Source organism: Rutilus rutilus (assembly GCF_951802725.1).
Source record: "Rutilus rutilus genome assembly, chromosome: 16".
Classification (NCBI taxonomy): Eukaryota; Metazoa; Chordata; class Actinopteri; order Cypriniformes; family Leuciscidae; genus Rutilus; species Rutilus rutilus.
The window spans coordinates 33,970,810-33,994,428 of record NC_140224.1 but is presented as its reverse complement, the minus strand read 5'-3'; the positions used below and the strand labels follow the sequence as shown (position 1 = coordinate 33,994,428).

The 23,619-nt window shown below is 38.0% G+C and overlaps 1 protein-coding gene and 1 long non-coding RNA gene across 4 annotated transcripts in view; both read left to right on the top strand.

Annotated features, from left to right (window-relative positions):
• The window catches only part of LOC311306310 (uncharacterized protein), a 34,537-nt gene that overhangs the window by 5,788 nt on the left and 5,130 nt on the right, over window positions 1–23,619 (top strand). For 2 of the 3 annotated variants that reach the window (XM_084434634.1, XM_084434633.1), the window contains 4 exons: window positions 90–223; window positions 325–621; window positions 701–796; window positions 882–1,023. In XM_084434634.1, the coding sequence (XP_084290760.1) occupies window positions 90–223; window positions 325–621; window positions 701–796; window positions 882–1,023 (669 nt within the window). Of the gene's footprint in view, window positions 1–89; window positions 224–324; window positions 622–700; window positions 797–881; window positions 1,024–13,628; window positions 13,661–14,095; window positions 14,195–14,926; window positions 14,969–17,226; window positions 17,260–17,343; window positions 17,377–17,460; window positions 17,503–19,790; window positions 19,824–19,907; window positions 19,935–23,619 lie in introns of those variants that run through there. The other variant, XM_084434635.1, reaches the window with a different exon arrangement.
• Window positions 5,249–6,263, top strand: LOC311306311. The gene is made up of 3 exons (XR_014630158.1): window positions 5,249–5,308; window positions 5,607–5,721; window positions 5,818–6,263. It is a non-coding gene; the product is annotated as an uncharacterized lncRNA (long non-coding RNA).

Sequence of the window (23,619 nt, the reverse complement as noted above, 5' to 3'; positions counted from 1 at the left end):
CATTTCAGAATTACCATAATTATGAGATTCTAACTTGTAAACACTGCTCACATCTTCATTTGTATTTTTTGTGTTTATTCTATATGCAGCACCGGCGATATTCTATCCATTCGGCTCAGCGGCAGGAGACACAGAACAGCTTGAAAGTGGTTATGAAACCTACATAAATGTTGCCTTCTCCACTCCATTTACATTCTTTGGCCGCAAGTACAACTATACATATGTGAGAATCTAGTTCCATTGGCAGTCTAATATGAATGCAAATGTTGTGATTAGCCAGCTCATACTTTACTGCTGGATTTGAACAGATTTTTCTTATTTCAGGTTAATAATAACGGACTCCTTACATTCAGCCAACCTTTACCAGAAGCTTCCCCTTACCCATTTTCCACACAAGGAGCTGAAGATTTCATCGCTCCGCTCTGGACTGACCTTGATGACTTTGGTTTTGGCAGATACTGGTATCAGCAGTACACTAGTGGAAGTGTGCTCACTCGCGCCACTCAGGATATAAACCAGTATTTCCCTCATAAGGGCTTTTCTGCTTCTTGGGTCTTTGTTGCAACATGGGACTATGTTCAAACATGGGATATGAATGTATTAAATCTTCACTCAGCACCGGTAAATAGTTTTTCTTTTTCAGGCACAAGGTCGGAGACTGTTAGACTATGAATCGTGATATTGTTTCTTTTCTTTTCAGGCAATCACCTTTCAAGTGGTTTTAATTTCAGGAGGTGATTTTTCTTTCATTCTGATGAATTATGGTGACTGTGCTGGGATACAGTTTCCAGTGGAGGTAAAGCAAACATCACAGGATTGAAATAATATTATATACTGACTCTGTATCTAGACATAACATACATTTTTCATGGTTTTAATAGGCTGGATATGACACAAAAGACTCCACTGACTATTATGTCATTCATTATGATGCATCTAGTGGCAACTCCATCCCAAACCTCAAGAACACGAGTAACGTAAATGTTCCGGGTCGTTGGGCCTTTCTTGTGAACAACGGAACAGGTAGGAGTTTTTTTTTTAATAATGTGTTAGTATTCATCAGTTTGTTTATATATATATATATATATATATATATATATATATATATATGGGTGTGGGGGTGTGTGTTATGTCTCATTATGTGTGTGTTTCCTTTTAGAAAATGTCATAGGAGTTCAAATAAAACTACGGTCATTTTTAGACTTGAGACAGAGTGGAAACTTTGAGGTTGTTTTGCAGAAAGTAAGTCACACTTTCATTCAAAAGTTGTTGAATGGAAGCACATTTCCACCTTAGAGTTAAAAAAAACAAAAAAAACCTTTATATCTCTAATCGTATATCTCTGACTTTATATCTGACAGTTGTGGCTTTATTTATTATTTTAAACGATCTCAATTTTTTTTTTACAGACTTCCAAAACCAATAGAGTACAATGGAAATAAAATGCATTGTCCATCTTTGTTTCAGATAAAACAAGAGCTGGTTAATCGTGGAGTGCCAAGTTTCGTTGAGCTGAAGTTAAGAGATGTCAAAAAGACACCGTAATACAAGACTCAAAAAGCTTAAAATGGTGACCTTGAAGATGTAGAAACTGATTAAAGAGAAAAATGTCACTCAGCAGGAAGGGAACCTTTATATTTTCTCTCCCTTCAACTTCTTATTCTCACATACTCGTATATAACACACATATCATCCAAACACAAACATAAATGAGCATATATAATGAAATATGATGAAAAAATGACAATGTGAATATGATACATTAGATAATTAAATAATTCATTACATTAATCATATATGTTCCAACCTAATTTAGCTTGAATAATAATCATTAATCCTCTTTTTTTCTCTCTGTCTTTTCATGCTTTGTTTTATCAGATATCTTTAACAAGTATCAGGGGTTTAAACGTCGAACTGTAGCATGTGAACAATGCAATTAAACCTGTTCTGTGTCTACAACTCCAGTTACCAGAAGCATTCCTCATCCATATCGAAAATATGTGCATGTATCGTTCTCATGGACATTACTGTGTAATATATTTTTAACCATAGAACTTGAGGACAGCAGCTTTCAGCTGGTTTCTGGACATCAATTGGCAGCATAACAAAGTGCCAACCCCTCATATTAAACATAGTCTGGGTCACAATTTTACAGTTTTGTTTATGGTTTTTGACAATGAGGGCATATCATGTTTATGTTGGCAATCTGACTTGCTTCTAGAAGTGAAAAATGATTTTGTGCCAAAATACCAGTCTGATATACACAAGCTTTGATCTCAACCACAAAAAAAGATGGGAATCTTTTTCTCCCTTTTTCGAAGTTTATTCAAAGCTTGTTTATTTGATTGTGCATTTAATTTATTATTTGATTCACCCGCGATTCATTCGATTTTTAGAACATTGCGTGTTTGTGGTCAAACAGTTGGTGTAACAGTTGTTTAAAAAAGTAGAAGAAAAGGAAGAATCTCCATCTGAAATGATAAACTTGTCCTGTAGGTGGGGCTAAAGTCAGAATTAAGGAGACATAACATCTGAATACGCCCTGTGCACGAACGCTGCAGACGTATTTCCGGTAGAATCTCAGCCAGCGTCTTTACTTCCGCATAGCGCGTTCTAGACCTTATCAGAGCCCGTCTACGGAGAGCCTGCCCACTCCCTATTAAGCCCTATTGTACCGAATTTTGGTTGTAGTTCCACCAGAGTTCCACTGGGGGCGCTCGCCATGAGTGCAAAATGAATGGGAGTCAATGGGGCTAGACGGCTAAATTTGTCTCTTTCACCCGATTGCCGTTGAGAAATCTCAGATCTGATTGTAGATTTTGCAAGTTCAACATGGGTTTTAGGTCGAAAGTTGAATGAACGAGTACTTATGTCGTTTTGATTTCTTACGGGTTGGGTTGTTGTTGCCCATAACACGCTAGCATTCTGCTAATGACGTCAGCATTCTGACGTCATTGACATTTTGAAAGACTTTTTAAAGCAAATAAGTGACTCTAAAAAATCTAACACCCAGCAATGTGTAATTTCTTTGCATCTCCTTTCGAATACAACATTCAAATTACTAGACAAAAAATGATATCCTGAGAAAAGTGGATTTTGAGGGGTATACCGCCATTGACCTCCATTCATTCTGCACTCATCCTGTGAGCGCCCTCATATGGAATCAGAGTGGAACTGCAACCAGTTCAGAAGCCGGAAGTGTAGTGAGAGTGAAACTTCTCGCCATATTAGACATTCTCTGACCTTATGTAGCCCCGCAACTTTTCAGCGCTGCGCTAGTTGTCTTTTGTCTTCCGGTCTGTATTTTCACAGCGATTTTGCGTATTTATGAAGGAACGGCTCGTTTTAAAATCTTCCCGGTCTACTGACATTTGTTAAGACATCTGCTTTAAACATTACAATCCTCATGATAACTTTCGTTAACTTTACATTAAGTAAATCCACTTCACCAGCTAATTACTCCTGGACAGCAATGCCACAGAAATATACAGAGCGACCACAAAAAAGTTCAAAGACAATATTCTAAAGATGGCTGCGCCCTTGTTTCTCTGGCGCATAAGGTCTGTAGCGAAGTGTACTAGTGGCAAAACTTTCATAAAATTCATTTGATAGCGATTTATAATTTAAGTATTATATGTATGTAGTTAAGCATTGTAGTGATGGCTTCCAGAAATTTAAATATCAACAGCGGGAAGACAGTAGTTCGGCTGAACATTGTTGTGTCTCGTTATCTAAGGCCTCCTCAAAGTTTAACTCTATACTGAGTTTCTACACTTTTCCTGTGGACGAAGAAACACGCAGAGTGTGGATTCACAACATTCGACATGAGAGATTTAACATCACATCTCACACAAGGGTCTGCAGTCGTCACTTTAAAAGTGATGATCTGAATGAGCCATTGACCCCTAAAGGGTGTCGCTTGCTGCGAAAGGGAGCTGTAACTTACCAACCTTATTCCAGTGGAATGGCTAATCCGTTGCTGAACCAAGGCGCACCAGGGTATGGCAAAGAAGGGAGATTTACACTCAAGTGGATGCCAATGGATGCCCATTATCTGGAACATGATTATTGTTCAGTTCCAGAACCTGCGGCAGTTGATAATGCACTGGATCAGACTGAAGATCTCCATAAAAAGGTGGAGCAACTAATGAGACCGGTGGAGGAGTCAAAGATTTTGTTTGGGGCGATTTGCTGCTTCTGACGATGATATAAGGTTCTACACTAGGTATGTTTTAAAGGTCCCGTTCTTCGTGATCCCATGTTTCAAACTTTAGTTAGTGTGTAATGTTGTTGTTAGAGTATAAATAATATCTGTAAAATTATAAAGCTCAAAGTTCAATGCCAAGCGAGATATTTTATTTAACAGAAGTCACCTACATCGAACGGCCCGTTTGGACTACATCCCTCTACTTCCTTCTTTAATGAAGTCACTAGAACAGTTTTTTGACTAATGGTGCGTTCAAGTCATCTCATATCGTATTTACGAGTTGAACGCACTTGAACGCCACCACAATGTCGTAAATACCAGTGGGGAGCTCGGGATTTTCTCTAAGCTCCGATCTTTACGAGTTGGGGGCGTGTCAGTGATTAACATGGCGGAATACACAGTACATAAAGGTATTTAGCTGTGATATTGTCAGGCTTTTCTATTAACAGCTCAGTTAGCTAATCGCCAACACAGAATATGATAGTATTATATTATAACAATGCAACATGTAACGATGTGTTGGCAGTGGCTTCATAAATTAATTTAAAACATAAAAATACAAAGTACACCTGATGCACATTTCTTTGTTCTTCATTTTCTAGAACAAGAGTTTAAGAACCTTACCTAAGAACTGTATTTTTGTGTAATTAATTAAGAGAAAGTACTCCGCCATTTTGCTCCAACGAAAGTGACTTGAACGCACATGCCGTTATAAGCACGAATTCCCACCTCGTACGTACGAACTTCCCAGGAGGACTTGAACGCACCATAACCTCCGCCCACAGGAATACACAAAAAGGGGGGCGTGGTCTTGTTGCGCTCCCACAGAGAAGAGGAAGAGTTGCGTTTGTAGAGTGTGTTTGTCGCCATGTCGTCGAGACGCTGTTATTTTCATCCCGAGTCAAATCACCTTTGTTTGGCCTTCCCTGAGCGCATACATCTCCACGTTATGGTAAGAGTGCGCTAAGCTGCTGTCGAATCACAACACAGGATCCGCTGGCACAATCAGAACTCGTTACGTATTTCTGAAGGAGGGACTTCATAGAACAAGGAAGTCATCAGCCCGTTCAAAGGACAGTGAAAACAGCGGTATACAGATAAGTAAATTGTGTGAAAAATACTGTGTTTTTTTACACGCAAAATTTTAACACATGTTATATTGCACACTGTAAACACAATCAAAGTTTCAAAAACACACGAAAAACGGGACCTTTAAAATGTCTGTATGTATGTGTAAATGTATATGTATGGATGTGTGTTTGTGTGTGTATATGTATATATATATATATATATATATATATATATATATATATATATATATAATATGTGTGTATATGTATGTGTGTTTGTATATATGTATACATATGTCTTGCATCTCATTTAGATTCATGACTTACAGGCATTTAATGACTTTCTGGAAACTCATTGAACCTGCATCCCACAACATGATTCGTTTGACCAGAGCAAGAGCAACTACAATGAGGAGTGAAGCTGGAACAAGAGGCAGTGCACGGGTAAATAAAGAAATAGAAAAATAAAACTTAATTTTACATTTTCAGTGAAAGCTCAGCCTATGTACATAATTGCAAAGTACCTTGTTATTTTTATAGGGTAAGTCCCTGCAGCCCATTGATGAGTTCTTCCTCTTCATGATCCACCTCTCAGTTGGTCTAACACAGCGGGATCTGGCCCAAAGATTCAACATTCATCAGTCTACAGTTAGCCGAAATATTACAACCTGGGCCAATTTTTTGTACACCGTTCTTGGCTCTGTCCGCATATGGATGTCTGAGGAGGAAGTCAAGGCTCATCTACCAAATGAGTTTCAGGACTACCCAGACACACAAGTGGTGAACGACTGCATGGAAGTGCATTGCCAAACTCCATCCTCTCTCCTGCTTCAAAGTGAAGTCTTCTCCAATTACAAGTTCCACTGCACCTTCAAGGGGTTAATCGGCATGGCACCACACATACTGTAGTCAAGTCAAGTCAAATATATTTGTATAGCGCTTTTCACAATACAGATTGTATCAAAGCAGCTTCACAGTATTAAATTAAAATAATACAACAAGGTTTGTTTCAAGTGGAATTTATTGATTGATAAAATAAAATAAAATATCCCCAAAATATCCCCAACTGAGCAAGCCAAAGGCAACAGTGGCAAGGAACCGAAAAACTCCATCAAGTGACCTAATGGTGTCCTAAAACTCCATCAGGTGACCTAATGGAGAAAAAAAAAAACCTTGGGAGAACCCAGGCTCAGTCGGGGGCCAGTTCTCCTCTGGCATTTATGAAATAGAGGCCGGATTGTAGTTTGAACTGTAAGATTAAAAATATTATATGAATGCCTGGCCGAAAAGATGCGTCTTTAATCTAGTTTTAAACTGGGAGAGCGAGTCTGAGCAACAAACACTATCAGGAAGGCTATTCCAGAGTTTTGGAGCTAAATGTGAAAATGATCTCCCTCCTTTGGTTGATCTGGATATCCTAGGTATGACCAAAAGCCTTGAATTTAGTGATCTTAAAGAGCGCGATGGATTATAGGGCGATAGAAGATCCGTTAAATAGACTGGAGCTAAGCCGTTTAGGGCTTTATAAGTCAGTAGCAATACCTTGTAAATAATACGGAACTTTATAGGTAACCAATGCAGTGATGATAAAATCGGTGTTATATGATATTATTTTCTTGATCTAGTAAGAACTCTAGCGGCGGCATTCTGGACTAACTGTAGCTTGTTTATTGAGGATGCAGGACAACCAGCTAATAAAGCATTACAGTAATCTAGTCTCGAGGTCATGAATGCATGAACTAACTTTTCTGCATCAGAAACTGATAGGATATTACGTAGCTTAGCAATGTTTCTAAGGTGGAAAAAGGTTGTTTTTGTAACATATGAAATATGATTTTCAAAAGACAGGTTACAGTCGAGTATAACACCCAGGTCTTTTACTGTAGAGGATAAAGTAACAGGACTTCCTACAATGTTAAAGTTGTATTGTAAGAGGTTTTGTGCGCGGTTTTTTGAACCGATAAGTATTACCTCTGTCTTGTCTGGATTTAATAAAAGAAAATTACGCATCATCCAATCATTTATATCTTTAAAACACTCTGTCAGTTTGGATAATTTAGCGCCGATGCTCTAAAGCGCCGATGCTCCGGGGCTCGAGCACCACACGGAAAATACTGAGCACCCACGTGTGCCAGACTGCCAGTAGGCTACAATCATTTTAAAATTAAACAATGCAGTTGGTGCTATGTGAAGCGTCTGTCACACTGCTCCATATCCTATCCACCAATCACAGCGTTTCTCGGATGAAAACGCCTCTTTAGTGACCCCGCTCCATCCCCCCACTATACAGTGCCGTGCGTGTATGTGCTTTCGGTAATCAGATTCAGAGTGAGACTAAAATGGACAGATTTCTTATTAAAAAAGCAAAACCTAATAATGATGCGAGTGTATCGACATCCACCACAAGTGCCCTGTCAGAAGCACATAACAGCGAAGCTAGCAGCAGCGAAGCTAGGATCTACAGTGAAGCTAGGAGTTGCAGTGAAGATGGACAATGACATAAGGGACATACCAGGCTAGTTGGAAAGGAAAATTCCCCTGGATAGCTTATGACTCCACAAAAAAACAAAGTGTTTTGTAACATCTGCACTACAGCTAAAAACATGAATGTCCCTCTTCCATCATCAACCCACGACCAAATCAAATTTTTTCTGTGTGGACTTGTGTGACATTGATTATTAATTTCCCACGAAGCTGATCACGGTTACGTGTCAGTTAAACTTTTCATCTCCAAGTCCAATCCTGTCTGTATTTGTGAGAAGTGGCGCTGTCCTGAGTTGAAAGATAGCCTACTTTACGGCTTCATTTAGTAAATGGGTGTGTGTGTTCGTGTCGGCCGCTGTCCATTTCCTAAGGTTCTGAAATGCAAACATTTTTTGACTACTTTTTTTTTTTTTAAAGGGCGTGCGCCCATGAGCACCCACGGAGGAAAACATAAATCGGCGCCTATGGCACCACATGGTGTGGTCACCTTTGTGTCATCCCTGTATGCAGGATATGTCAGTGACAAGGAGCTTTTTAAGCAGTCTGGGATTGTCTCTGTTGAAACCTGGAGTGGCAATAATGGTCGACAAAGGTTTTCTTGTTGATGACTGTGTGCCATGCAACAGATGACGGCTGATGAGGTGAGGAAGACACAGTCCATTGCTCGGCTGAGGGTCCACATCTTAATCTATGGGGCTTCTCTGACTTCCTCATCGACCTGAAACATGTCGCCCTTCGCTGATCTCTCCTTAAGCCTGTCTAGAGATCTGAGGCCGATACCATGAAGGCAATTTAGGTGGATAGCCAGGTAAGGCTGTGTCCGAAATCGCCTTTAAATAGGACACTATTTGAGGGGACAGTCTTTTGTAGTGGTGTCCGTCTGTCCGAAACCATAGTGAATGTTATTGAGTGCACTCATTCAATCCCACAATGCACCACAATAACATGTGTACAACTGATGTACGCTCAACCAAAGACATAATAAATACATAGACGCCCTATTGGCCGCTGGATCGTACGTCAACGGTGCCGCCATATTGCGGAGGGCAACTTTCCCATAACTCGCATAAAGTCGTGTGCTGCTTGGGGCTGTACAAATCGCCGCACAATTGAAAACAGGTCTCGGGGAATTACCTTTCACAAGCAAGACTGAACATTTGTTTCTGGTTGTATTTGGTCATTATATAATTAGTAATAGTAACGTTAGTTGGCCACCGGAGTCAGACTTAAAGAGCTAGCGATGTCGCTAGTTAACTTAGCTGTGAAAATTCAGACATGAGTTGACATGATTTATATTATAGTTTTAGCTTAAATGTTATATTTTATATTATAAATGAAATTTTCAGAAATCTAAATATTCATTTATATTTTCTTAAAACCGACTTTTATGACAAGTATTCGTTTCGGGTAGGTACTAGTCACTATTTCATTTACTATTTTTATTATTGTCTATGCAATTGATATTACATTGTATTTGCTATTATTATTATTATTATTATATTATACCACTTGTGATTATCAATCTATTATAGTTATGCTGTTAAATTATTGTACTATTTACTAGTCACTATTTAACTTATTATTTATTATTGTCTATATTCTGTCATTGATATTTCATATTCTATTGCTATTATTATAGTATTATCAGTCTATGAGTATTATACATAAACTATATGCTATTATCAATATATTATCATGTTATTGTGCTTATGATATTATATAATTATACTATTCATTACTATTTTATTTGCTGTATACTGTTTATTTTATTTTATTGACTATACACTAAACTATTTACTATTTGCATTGCACTGTAGCTGTACCATATAAAGTATCCACCAGTTATCTTTGTTATTGTATATTTGGAGTATCTATCTGTAAATATCTATCATTTTAGTGCTATAAAAATACAGAAAGCAGCCTGCCAGTGTGATTTAATTTGCCGTTTCATTTTCTCAATGGCGGTCAGTTCTAAGCACAAGAAAAGCTAAAATCGGGTTAAACACAGAAAATGCTTTTTCCACAATAAGAAAACTTTATTTTATTTAATGTGAAAATTTAATTATATCTCAGTATGGGGGTCTTCACAATTCTTATCCAAGAATAAAAAGCCAAATACATGACAAGCTGCTTTGACAATTCCTTATTAAAAAAATATTTTATAGGCTAAGTGTAACTATTGAGATTTTATACAAACCACTGAAATCGGTGTAATCGTTATTTTTGTTTTTATCCAGAAAAACCGCAGCTCACCCGTTTACTTGCGTTTGTTTACAGCGCAGTTTTGCCCTCGGCAAAATGGTGGACGTGTTGACGTATCGCAGCAACATTCCAAAGCGGCCAATAGGGCGTCTATGTATTTATAATGTCTATGGGTGACGCCACAGGTTTCCCATTGAAAGCAACGGAGTTCCAAATTCTTCCATAGACTGACGCCGAGGGGCGCTTGATCATGCTTCAGGTTTTGATGCCAATGGGTTGTAATATCATAAAATGTAACTCATACAAGAAAAAAAGTTCAGCTGGTTCATTAATATCTTAAATCAAATATCCTTGCCATTAAAACATCCCTTATTCAGGGAACTTAATCAGCAAATCAAGTCATTGAGGATGGAAATGCAGACTTTGCATAACATTTCCCATCAGCTTTGACATTTGTTTCAATTTTGACCTGAGATTAACAGAGGAATGTCACTCTTCAAGAAGGTGAATGCTTATATGTTCTCTCACATTCAATGAGGTATGACGGGTTTAATCTAGATATGCAGTGTCGATAGTGAAAGTAAACCTGTTATTCCTCTTTTGCTCCATTTGCCATACTGTTTTACACCAGTGAATTAGTAATATAATGCCATTATTTCTGTCCAGACAGCCATATACAGGTAGGCGGCGGCGTGTAATCATTGTACCGTACTAAGGCTTGGCATTGCTTCATTGCAGGACTTCCTCATTGGTAATGTGGTCGAAGTAGCCTATCGAATGCACAATAAATCCACATAATGTACAAATCCAAATCATCATAGCCTACAAAAAAAACTACATTAATTGTGTTTGATCCACCTTTTTCTGTTCATTTTGTTTGAATAATAATAATTCATTCTCTTTTTCCCTTTTCTCATCATGCTTTTGTATTATCAGATCTCTTGCAAGGTTACAAGGGTTTAAAACTAAACTGATCTGAGGCATGTGAACAATGAAATTAAACCTGACCTTCCTCTTCAACTTGGTTTACTAGAAGCATACTGTAACGATGCAGGGTTGAATCAAAGGAGGAAGCAGGATTCATGTGCAGCAGCTTTATTAGATAAACTCAAAACTAGACAGACTAGGTAACAGGGAACATGATTCAGGAACAGAACAAACAACATTACAAAGTCAAGAACCCACAAACACTGAAACAAGACACAGGGTTTATATATGCTTTCCCTTTTAAACACCCCAAATAATCTCAGTGGTGAGAAAGGTCACTTTCATATTACAAAATGTTTCTTCTTTTTTAATTTTTTTTTATCTTTGTAAATATTTGTCCTTAAAAATAAATTAGGCTTGTTTACAAAGGCATTTGGCTTAATAAGTTGACAGAAATTATAGCATTAATAATGAATAAGCAACAAGTTTATAGCAAAGTCCCTTTAAGACAGTATAAAGTTGTTTATGTGCGATACCGCTGTTTGCTAGTGGACTTGGGAATAGGCCTAATCTTATTTTTTTTGCTTAGGTTACTGTTTTGCTTTATTAGCTATATTATTTTAACAACGGCTACGTTTAAATTACCGTCATGTTAATGATACATTTTAAAATTAATATATTATTTTGAATTATATAGTTTTCAATTAGGCAAGAGAAAAGAGCATCACAAAGGCAACACATAATACAATTGTAACTGATTAAAAGCTATTGAAAACAGATGTGTTTTGAGTTGTCCTTTAAAATCCTGTACAGAAGCAGCATCTCTATTATGATGCGATTCAGAATTCAGCAATGGACCCTTTTCACTGACTGTGATGACACTTTTTAACGGTGATCAACATCGTAAATCCGGCAAAGTTTTTATTTTTTTATTTTATTTTTATGTATGTATATTTATTACACTATACTTTGTATTATATTACCTTTGCATCAAATTAGTTGGGTAAACTTCTATAGCGGTGAATGTGAGACTACATTAAATATATTTTTTGTGTTCCCCTTTGCTCAAAAAGCGAACGAAAAAAATCCACGTTCAGTGTTTTCACAACTTTCAAAAAGAGCAAAAAAATAGAGAGAGATTGAAAACGGCAGTCAGAAGAGAGAAATATGGCAATTATGTTGTCACTCTATCTAGTTTTTTTTTTTTTTATTGGATGCAAAGGTACTATAAACAAAGTATACTGTGTTATACATGCATTTAAAAATTGCATCATCACAGTCAGTGAAAAGGGTCACGAATTTAGGTCACGACTCGACTGTAAAAGGGCGAGCTGTTCAAGCCTGCTGGAATGCAGACATTTCCACATTTGTGTATCACCATATCAGTTTCAAATGTTATAAATATAGCCTGTGTTATGCATTTTGCCCCATGTGACGTCTGTTTTTATATTGTCAACACATGTTGTTTTTCCTCTTTTTTTAATACTAATATGTTATATTTTGTTTCGTCTTTCATTTTTTTTTTACAGTCAATGGTTTCCACACATGAGTTATCATGCAGTTACCGAAATTGATATTTTAATTGAATGTTTTGATAGTGTATGACAAGTTTTGGTAAGAAAATATAAAGTTTTTTTTTTTTTATGATGTATATCTGTATCCACTAATCTTTCTTACTGACTGGCTACTTGACAATTCATAATAATTCATAATGATGTCAGACCCATGCAGCAACCCCCCTCCCCCAGGTATTTTTAACCATAGGATTATATAAAATATATAATCTAAAATTATTAAATAGAAAAGTATATAAGTCTAAATTACAAAATAAACATTAATCGATCAGTACTTTTTACTTTTAATGCTTAAATACATTAAAAATCTTTTACTCAAGTAAAATTGAAAAGGAGTAGCCTACTTACTGGAATACTCTTTTATTAGGGTATCTGTTCTTTTACTCAAGTACTTTATTTGTGTAAAAGGAGCTGGGGCTTTAAATCCATGTGCATTAATATTACATGGTACTACATTGTCATTGTTATTTTTTCTGAGCTCGCTTTCTGCGCAGACATTCTCAGGGTGTGTGTGTGTGTGTGTGTGTGTGTGTGTGTCAGGATTCTGCCCTGGCAGCTTTGTCTGTGTTGTCTTGGTTTCATGTCTCTATGTTTATGTTGTGCTTGAACATATCTTTTGCTGCCATTCTGTGTCTACCTTCCCTCCTACTGTCATCCTGCTGGATTCAGCGGTCGCTCTCTCAGCATGCCTGTCTTTGTGCCTCATCCCTGCCTACTGTTTGGACCGTTCACCTCCTCTCCCTCACAATATCCTGTCTTGTCTTTCAAATAAACCCTTGATCACTAATTTCTGCATTTGAGTCCTCCCTCATAGATCCGTAACAGTGTGATAGACACTTGATGTGTAAATCATAAAACACCCACTGTAAATAGTACTGTTGTGATACCATTGTGCAGGAGAATGGTATCATATTTTTGATACAGTATGTTGCAGGCATTGAATCGTGTACCATTGTTTTTAGTTGTTGTTGTTTTTGTTTTTTTATAGGCTAATATGTGAAGAGTATACAGGTCTATATAAAGTATTGTTATTATTTCTGAAGGAATTTTGTTTTTCGAAGAGTTGCTGGCTATGTTCCAAAAAAAAAAACTAAAAAACATTCTTCCATTCCAGGAATCTTTTTTCTCTGTAGGCAGTGCTGATAAATATCAGTCACACTTCCTCCTAACCCACCACAGAGCATCTTAGAAGAACGGTAAGTCCAATCTTTCTATTTAATGTTACTCTCCATAAGCTATATTCTCTCACAATTTGTCCTTACTTGTATAATGGATTAAACTAATTATAATATTATAATAATGGGTATATTTTGCTATAAATATAATAAATAAATGTAAAGCAATTAGCAAATCAAGTCGCTTAATGTGTTTCTGATTTTTTTAAACCGCAAAATGTGTTCAATAAATATTTACCATTATTTGTTAGTAATAAAAAATAAAAATATTTTTTGGTTTGTTAAAGATGTCTAATATAAAGTGGGACCTTTAGAATATTGGATTTTTTTCCAACTTCAAAGTGGCTCATACAATCATATTTCAAAGTTGAAAATATTTAATAAAGTTATTATCACTTACCTTATTCAAGGTTAAAATCTATATAGTGAGAATAATAAATTTCCCCCTGATTACAGAAGAAGGACTCCTACATGCTGGTTTCATCTCTGACTTCATCATGAGATTATTTCTGGATTCACAGCTTCTGCTGGTGATCATATCAGTCCTGACACTGAGTATGGTTTAATTTCTGTTAGATTATCAGTCTTACGCCCGTTTCACACATAGCCTACTCCGTGTGTTGTGCGTGTTGCGGTGCGTATGCAACCGGAGTAAGACCGGGGCAAAGCAAGAAAAAATACAAATTACCTCAACAAGGCGACATAATGAACAACACTTGTCTCATTCGTGGAGGTGGAAAAACAAGTTCTTTGTGACATGCAAGATCTATTGTATTAAAATTTTAATGAAAAAGAAAAGGCATGAGAGTCGGCTGTTTTTGCCAATTTTAAGTTTTAATTTAAAATGTTTGCGATTTTAATATAAGTAGCTTACATGGTTAAATATTTGACCACTTGCTTGAGCAACTTAATATAAGTAGAAGTAATGCATGGGATAATAGCCCTACGTTGTTTAGCCTAAATTGTGTTTAAACGTTAAAGAGTGTGTATGTGTACAAAGAGAATCACAATGCTGACAAAACTTTTTTTTAAATAAAAGTTGCCGCATAACTTCTGGATTTGAAATAACAAATAGTAAGTATGTGTTTGTGGTACAGCCGCGGATCAGTTATTCACTGCAAACGCAGCATATGTGAAAGCACTGTATAGCGCGTGCTGCTCCTTCACCGCATACGCACTGCAACACGCACCGCATACGCACACGGAGTATGTGTGAAACGGGCGTTATGTGGCAGACTATATACAATTTTGTGTTTCTCAATTTAATAATCTCTTTCTCTTTAACAGCCAGTGCACAAACAACAACTGAAACAACAATACAGGCTATAGGTAAATATAAACCTTTGAATTCGTTAGATCGGATGGATCTCCACATCAAACATATCAGATAGGCTATATTAGATCCGACCCCGGACACTGATCCCTGCCAGACGAAATCAGTCTTCTATTAGCCTGAGAGTTTGACTGAGAAAGCCAGAGAAGAGCAGAAGCAGGAGATGAAGTGATGATAGTAAAAAGTGTTTATTGAATAATCTTAGTTGCGTATGTTTCAATGCTCAGACTTCATCTAGATGTTACACTATTCAGTGCTCAGACTTCATCTGATCAGTACAAATCCAACAAGTGTTATTATAGCAATGCACAAAAAATGGAAAATTACTGCTTCACATCATCGTCCTGTGATACTCTCTCTCATGAAGACAAACATCCCATAACCTCACATTCATAAGATTAAACAACAATAGCAAGCATTGCAAGAGCAAGGAAATAAATATAATATGAAATATAAAAACATAAAATGACAAATAAATAATAATAATACAAAAAAATTATGAATAAATGATGAAAATCAAATAATATGAATAAAGGATTAAATAAGTCAATTGTCAATTACATAAATTACTAATGATTATAAATTATTATAAAATTGAATCATATAAAAACAAAGTAAATAAAACACAACACATATTTGTTCTCTCAAAGTAAGACACTAACAGGTTGCTATTGAGAATCCTTAGATCCTTCAAACCAGTTTTTCTGAAAACGTCACCTATGTTGTTAAAGTTGAACAGTGTTGTGAGTGATGGATGATACGTAACATTTGTATATACTTTACAGAAGTGTTTGTTTCACTTTATTTTACTGTACGTGCACTTACATGTACGTACAGTACAGTGTACTGACCAGAGCCCGTCTACGGAGAGCCTGCCCACTCTCTATTAAGTCCTATTGTACCGAATTTTGGTTGTAGTTCCACCACAGTTCCACTGGGGGCGATCGCCCATGAGTGCAGAATGAATGGGAGTCTATGGGGCTAGACGGCTAAATTGGTCTCTTTCACCCGATTGCCGTTGAGAAATCTCAGATTCGATAGTAGGTTTTGCAAGTTCAACATGGGTTATAGGTCGAAAGTTAAATGAACGAGTACTTATGTCTTTTCGATTTCTTACAGGTTGAGTTGTTGTTGCCCATAACACGCTAGCATTCTGCTAATGAACGCTGATTGGTCAGTGAAGGACTGATTACGACCAGAGATACCGCTTGATGGCATCGTGGCATCCGAAGCGGGACCAGAAACAAACAAAACAAAAACTCTTCTAGCACGTGTATTTACCTGTGTCAGCTGTGTTGTCGATGCCTCAAGAGAAAAGAAAGTGCAGAGCGCGAAAGCACCAGAGTGACTGAAGGATTGCCGTAAAGCAGTATCTCTGGTCGTACATGTGTATGACGTCATTGACACTTTAAAAGACTTTTTAAAGCAAATAAGTGACTCTTAAAAATCTAACACCCAGCAATGTGTAATTTCTTTGCATCTCCTTTCGAATACAATATTCAAATTACAAGACAAAAAATTATATCCTGAGAAAAGTGGATTTTGATGGGTATACTGCCATAGACCTCCATTCATTCTGCACTCGTCCTGTGAGCGCCCTCATATGGAATCAAATTGGAACTGCAACCATTTCAGAAGCCGGAAGTGTACTGAGAGTGAAACTTCTCGCCTTATTAGACATTCTCTGGTACTGACCTAAGTACTGGCCAATATAGGGTAACTACATGGGTTAGGTTTAAGTTCAGGGTTAGTAACTAGTTACTACCCAGTTATTGTAATTACTATAAGAAGTACATAGTATGTACATGGGGAACAGGACTGTAAAATAATTATTTTTGGTATCACTTTATTTTACAGTATCCTCGTTACATATGTTACATGTACTTACCATAGTAATAACGGTAAATTATGCATAATTACATGAAACTAACCCTCAACCAAATCCAAATCTAACCCTATAGTAAGTACATGTAGTTGCTTAATATTACTCAGTACTTAAATATATAATTACACAGTAACAATGACACCTTAAAATAAAGTGTAACCTTATTTTGTTTTTACAAAAAGCACAACAACAATACCTGCAAAACAACAACACTGGCCAGTACTTATAGACTGTCGCCAAATGGTGTCAATTGAACAAACCCAAAATGAACCTGAGAAATCAGTTTATCAGGAAAGAAAAAAAAACGGCATTCGTGAATTGAGTTCATAAGGCTTTTTATGGTGTTTATATTTGTTTTCCTTCTTTCAGAAACCACCACAGCAACCACAGCAACCATACCAGGTAATTAGTCATGAGCCTATTTCTATGTAAGCGTAAGAGTGCAGACAACATAATCCATTAGCCGATAAAATGTCTTTCTTTCAGAAACCACCACAGAAACCACAGCAATCATACCAGGTAATTAGTCATGAGCCTATTTCTATGTTAGTGTAAGAGTGCAGACAACATAATCCATTAGCCGATAAAATGTCTTTCTTTCAGAAACCACCACCACCAGCACCACCACCACCACAGTTCTACCAGGTAATAATGCTGTGATTGATAGATGACTCATCACATTCCTATGCAATGCTTTTATGTACTTTACAGAATAGATAAGTAAGCAATAAGGTATGAGGGGCCGTGCTGTATTGTGAACACAATCATGGCTGAAGGACATTATTAGGACAGACGCAAAGCCTTCAACCCCTTCAGACGTGACTGCATTCACAACACTAATTATATAGACAAAAATATATATGTAGGCTATTGATATGTTACTTTTTTTGCAGTCATTAATAATTAGATGCCATGCTTAAAATAGTCCCTGCCAGAGACAGTAAATGGCAGGAGAATGTTCCTAAGTGTAACGCCTCTTCTGATGGAGCTCAAATAAAAACAGAGACAATTAACTGTTCCCATTTTTTATAACATAACGCCAGAATGTGAGACGTGTACTTCATTAAATAAATAATAAATAATAAACTAAGGCTAAAAAACACTTCTTCTCTTCCAAGAACAAAGACCAAAAATACACATTTCAAATGTAGTCTTTGTCTTCTCAGAAAAGGGACCAATAATTAGGGCCCGAGCACCGATGGTGTGAGGACCCTCTTGGAATTGCTCCGTTTATTATACTGTATATATTCCTTATACATGACTCAGTATACAATTTTGTGCACAATTAAATTCTCTCTAGAATATGAATGTCCCTCCTCCTAAAAACACCTCTGACTAACAAGAGCAAGTAGAAAACCATAGACAAGTGCATTTTTTGGGGGGTAACACTTTACAATAAGGGGCCCTATCTTATTGAATCTATGTCACCTATGTTGTTAAAGTTGAAAAGTGTTGTGAGTGATGGATGATACGTAACATTCGTATATACTTTACAGAAGTGTTTGTTTCATTTTATTTTACTATACGTGCACTTACATGTACGGTACAGTACAGTGTACTTACCTAAGTACTGGCCAATATAGGGTAACTACATGGGTTAGGTTTAAGTTCAGGGTTAGTAACTAGTTCTACCCAGTTATTGTAATTACGATAATAAGTACATAGTATGTATGTTACCAACCTGCTCCGAGACACGAGGGTTAAGATCCAAACGCAGCTTTATTGTGGGTAATCCAGAGGCGTAATCCAGTGTACAGGCAAAAGGTCAAAACACAGGTAGGCAGTCCAAACAAACCAACAAAGAAACAAACAAAACAGGCAGGGACCAGAGGCAAAAGAGTAATCCAGGGAACAGGGCAAGAAATCCAAATAAACCAAAAGACAAGAAACCAGGGAAACCGCTCGGAATTGCAGTGTAAAGGCCTATTTATACTTCTGCGTCGAACTGCCGCCGTAGCTACGTCGTAGGCTGTGTGTAGCATGCGTATCCTACGGCGTACACTGACGTGCACCTCTCCAAAAATGTAACAACGCGTCAATTCTACGCGGACACAAGCGCTGTGATTGGTCTGCCAGAACCCCTCCCTCGGGGTTTCACATGCTCCCTAGGTGCGCGTCAACGTGGACAACGACACAGAAGTATAAATTAAAACCAACACGTTGCCTACGGCGTATAGGCTCCGGCGTAGGTCAGACGCAGAAGTATAATGAGGCCTTAACACTTAAACAAGACTTCGCGGTGAGTGAATGAATGAACATGGTGTAAATAGACTGAGACTAACAGGATGATGAGACACAGGTGAATGCAATCAGTGAATGAGGTACAGGTGAATGTGATCAGTGATAAGTGATAAGTGATGATGAGTCCGGGCAGTGAGTTATGGGAAATGTAGTTTGTGAGTGATAATAGTCTTATGTGGAGTGCCCTCTGGTGGCTCTCAAGGGCACTCCAGCTGGTGACCGTTACAATGTACATGGGGAACAGGACTGTAAAATAATTATTTTTGCTATCACTTTATTTGACAGTATCCTTGTTACATATGTTACATGTACTTACCATAGTAATAACAGTAAATTATGCATAATTACATGAAACTAACCCTCAATCAAATCCTAATCTAACCCTATAGTAAGTACATGTAGTTGCTTAATATTACTCAGTACTTAAATATATAATTACACAGTAACAATGACACCTTAAAATAAAGTGTAACCTTATTATTATTTTTTTTTTTTACAAAAAGCAAAACAACAATACCTGCAAAACAACAACACTGGCCAGTACTTATACACTGTCGCCAAATGGTGTCAATTGAACAAACCCAAAATGAACCTGAGAAATCAGTTTATCAGAAAAAAAAGAAAAAAACGGCATTCATGAATTGAGTTCATGCGGTTTTTTATGGTGTTTATATTTGTTTTCCTTCTTTCAGAAACCACCACAGAAACCACAGCAACCATACCAGGTAATTAGTCATGAGCCTATTTCTATGTAAGCGTAAGAGTGCAGATAACATAATCCATTAGCCGATAAAATGTCTTTCTTTCAGAAACCACCACCACCACAGTTCTACCAGGTAATAATGCTGTGATTGATAGATGACTCATCACATTCCTATGCAATGCTTTTATGTACTTTACAGAATAGATAAGTAAGCAATAAGGTATGAGGGGCCGTGTTGTATTGTGAACACAATCATGGCTGAATGACATTATTAGGACAGACGCAAAGCCTTCAACCCCTTCAGTCGTGACTGCATTCACAACACTAATTATATCGACAAAAATATATATGTAGGCTATTGATATGTTACTTTTTTTGCAGTCATTAATAATTAGATGCCATGCTTAAAATAGTCCCTGCCAGTGACAGTAAATGGCAGGAGAATGTTCCTAAATGTAACGCCTCATCTGATGGAGCTCAAATAAAAACACAGACAAGGAACTGTTCCCATTTTTTATAACATAACGCCAGAATGTGAGACTTGTACTTCATTAAATAAATAATAAGGAAGAAATAATAAGGAATTTTCCATTAATAAGTTTTTAAATAATAAACTAAGGCTAAAAAACACTTCTTCTCTTCCAAGAACAAAGACCAAAAATACACATTTCAGATGTAGTCTTTGTCTTCTCAGAAAAGGGACCAATAATACTGTATATATTCCTTATACATGACTCAATATACAATTTTGAGCACAATTAAATTCTCTCTAGAAAATGAATGTCCCTCCTCCTAAAAACAGTACCGCATTTTTTTTGGGTAACACTTTACAGTAAGGGGCCCTATTTTAACGATCTAAGCGCATGGTCTAAAGCTCACAGCGCAAGTGAACTCAGGGCGTGTCTGAATCCACTTTTGCTCGTTTAGCGATGGAAAAAATGGTTGGCGCGCCCCGTGCATGGTCTAAAAGGGTTGTGCCTATTCTCTTAATTAGTAATGAGTGTGTTTTGGGCATAATGTGCAGTAAACCAATCAGAGTCTCATCTCCCATTCCCTTTAAAAGCCAGTTGTGCTTGCAACATTGCGGATTGCTATTTGCATGGTGGAATTTGGAAGAGGAAAGACGGGAAGCCGGATTCCACCATATCTTTATGTACACAATTAAAAATCTTTTATATTGTAATCCTTTTATTCTTAATATTTGGCATGTTTGTGTGCTGCTGTGCAGCCCTGTGTGTGTAATAAGCAGAATGTACACACGTTGTGCACCCCCCTATAGGCGCATATTACTAACACGCTTTTTAAATAAAAATTCAGTTGCCTCAAAATAGCAATGCACCAACAATGCGCCCGAACACACCTCGTTTTCAGCCCAGCAGCCCATGAGCGAACAGATGGGTGCAAATGCATTTGCTATTTAAACAACGTGGCGCAGGATGTGAAAATAATAACTACGTCAGGCTGAAACTGGCAAAAAACACTTACGTCGCGCCTGCCACCGCATTGCGCTGGGTTTATGATAGGGCCCAAGGTCTCATGTGTTAACTTTAGTTAATGTGCCCCTATTATGGTTTTTCGAATATTCCCTCATGCAGTGTGTAAAATAGCTGTTTATGAATGTAAACGTTCTGCAAAGTTGTGGAACTCTAGCAGGGCCGGATTGGGACTCATTTTCAGCCCTGGAGTTTCATGCCTTAGACCGGCCCACTTTAGTTCCCGACTGACTAAAATAATGTAATTAAACCCTCAGTATAAGGCCCAATCTTTCAAGGGCTATCTGGCCCTTCCCCCTACCCCTAGTGCTGCCCCTCCAACCAAAAGAGAATCGAGACAACCCTACCCCTTCACGGGAACGCGCAAAACGGAGGGGTCAAGGGTCAAGGGACAAGGGGTGAACTGGGATTGAGCCTAAGTCTGCAATAATGCACTGTTCTGTACAGCCTTGTAATTCATTGTATTTTTCAAAAATATAATTTTCTATTCAGTGCAATATCAGTAAACAGGGTTTTATAAATACAGAGGTCCCAAAAGTGATCTTGCTAGGGGGTTCGGCGGCATATTATTTTTCCACTGTCATTGGCAAAGAACATCTGTGTTAAATAGGAATCCATTGTAATAAAGTTATTCTCATTATTGGCACAGTATGTAATAGGCTATTGCTCTACCTGCTCTCCTCTCTCATCTCCATCTCTCGTTCTTCTTCTCTCAGTCTCTTTATCTTTACCTGTAAATCTCCCCTTCCTGAAGCTGAGCTTAGATTGATACAGTCTTTGCAAAGTGATTATTTATGTCGGTCGTTTAAAATTTCTATCGTAAAACAGCTGTTTAGTTTAACCACTTGCACCTTATCTCGTGAAGCGTCGCGTTGGGATTCGCGCGCGGACGCGGCTCGCGCTTCTGTGAACATAAATCCCGCTTGCTTTGATCGGTCATCTCAAACATTTAGCCATTGCCGACGAGCGGTGTTTGAGTGCTGAAGCAGCTCAGATGATGAGGTCGGTTATCGTCGCGATATGCGAATCATTGCAGCACCAAATTAGAGTCAATATTAGGCAATTATTTCACAACGTTCATTATACACTCAGCAAAAATTACCGAGGTCCGGACCTCGGAGACCTCAATGGTCGGTACGGCCCTGACTCGTAGGCTATTTGGCCGCTTCAGTTTCTAGAGATGTTTTATTATTCTGGCCTTTTCAGCGCCGCCTTTGCGCCTATAGGCTATTATCCTCGTTTTGTATCTCTTATTTTTTGTTAGCACATCTCTAACAAAGTGACTTTATTTTTTTTTGTTGGGCTGCGAGAAAATAATAATAAAAAAAATAGTGGGGCTGCGCTATGACTGGACACCGGCCCTCCTGGCCAATAAAACAGACCGGCCCACCGGGAATTCTCCCGGTGCTCCCGATTAGCCAATCCGGGCCTGAACTCTAGTACAGTAGCCTGACAAGCCAGACCCACATCAAGATGTTGGGTCTGGGAACACACCATTGGCAGGGCTCAATCCGAGGGGCGGGATAAACGGTTGTCTTTCAAATTCCCTCTGCACTCAATAGGATTGCGCTACAACCAACCAGAGCGTTTTCCCACCAGCGGAGCTAGTTGATAGACTAAACTTATGCCATATCCGGTCAGCAAAACGCAGAACACATCTTCCTTTTTTCAAGAATGACTTCAGTGCCGTTCTTTGTTCTTTTCTCAAAGAAAAGCTTAACTCCAAGTCTTCCAGGGTAGCGGCCAAAGCCGTTTCGAAAGACCGCTGTTCTCCAGCTACAGCAGCTCTTCTTTGTTTTCAAGTAGCAGGGAATTCACACGGAACCGTCACAATTCTGCCGTCATTATGTTAAGCCCGCCCACCGACTCTATACACGATGTGATTGGCCTGACTAGAGTTTGGTTTATCCAGCTCGCAAGCCAACGGAGAGTTGCTAGACGACACTGGCTGCAAAATAAAATTTGCTGCCGCTAGGGTGCGTCTAGATTTCTAGGCTACTAGTGCAGGCTAATAGGTCCTTTTACTCACCTGTTCATAATCACATCGTTATCTATAGGCAGCTGATTGGTTCCTGCCATATCAGTAGCCAATGAGCCCGCTGCTCAACCTTCAAATACTTGGGTAGCATTTGCCTTAGCAATGCAGCGCGCATTCAGAAGCCCTCCACCTTCCCCAGCTCCACCTGTATAGATCTGCTACGGGTAATTCATGTACGCTATATTGTACAGCAGCAGCATGTTGTGTATGTATTGGCAGTAGCAAGTCCCACAACACGTCATTTTTACTGACGACTGCTTCTCAAATCTCGGGAGTTCAACGCGGGA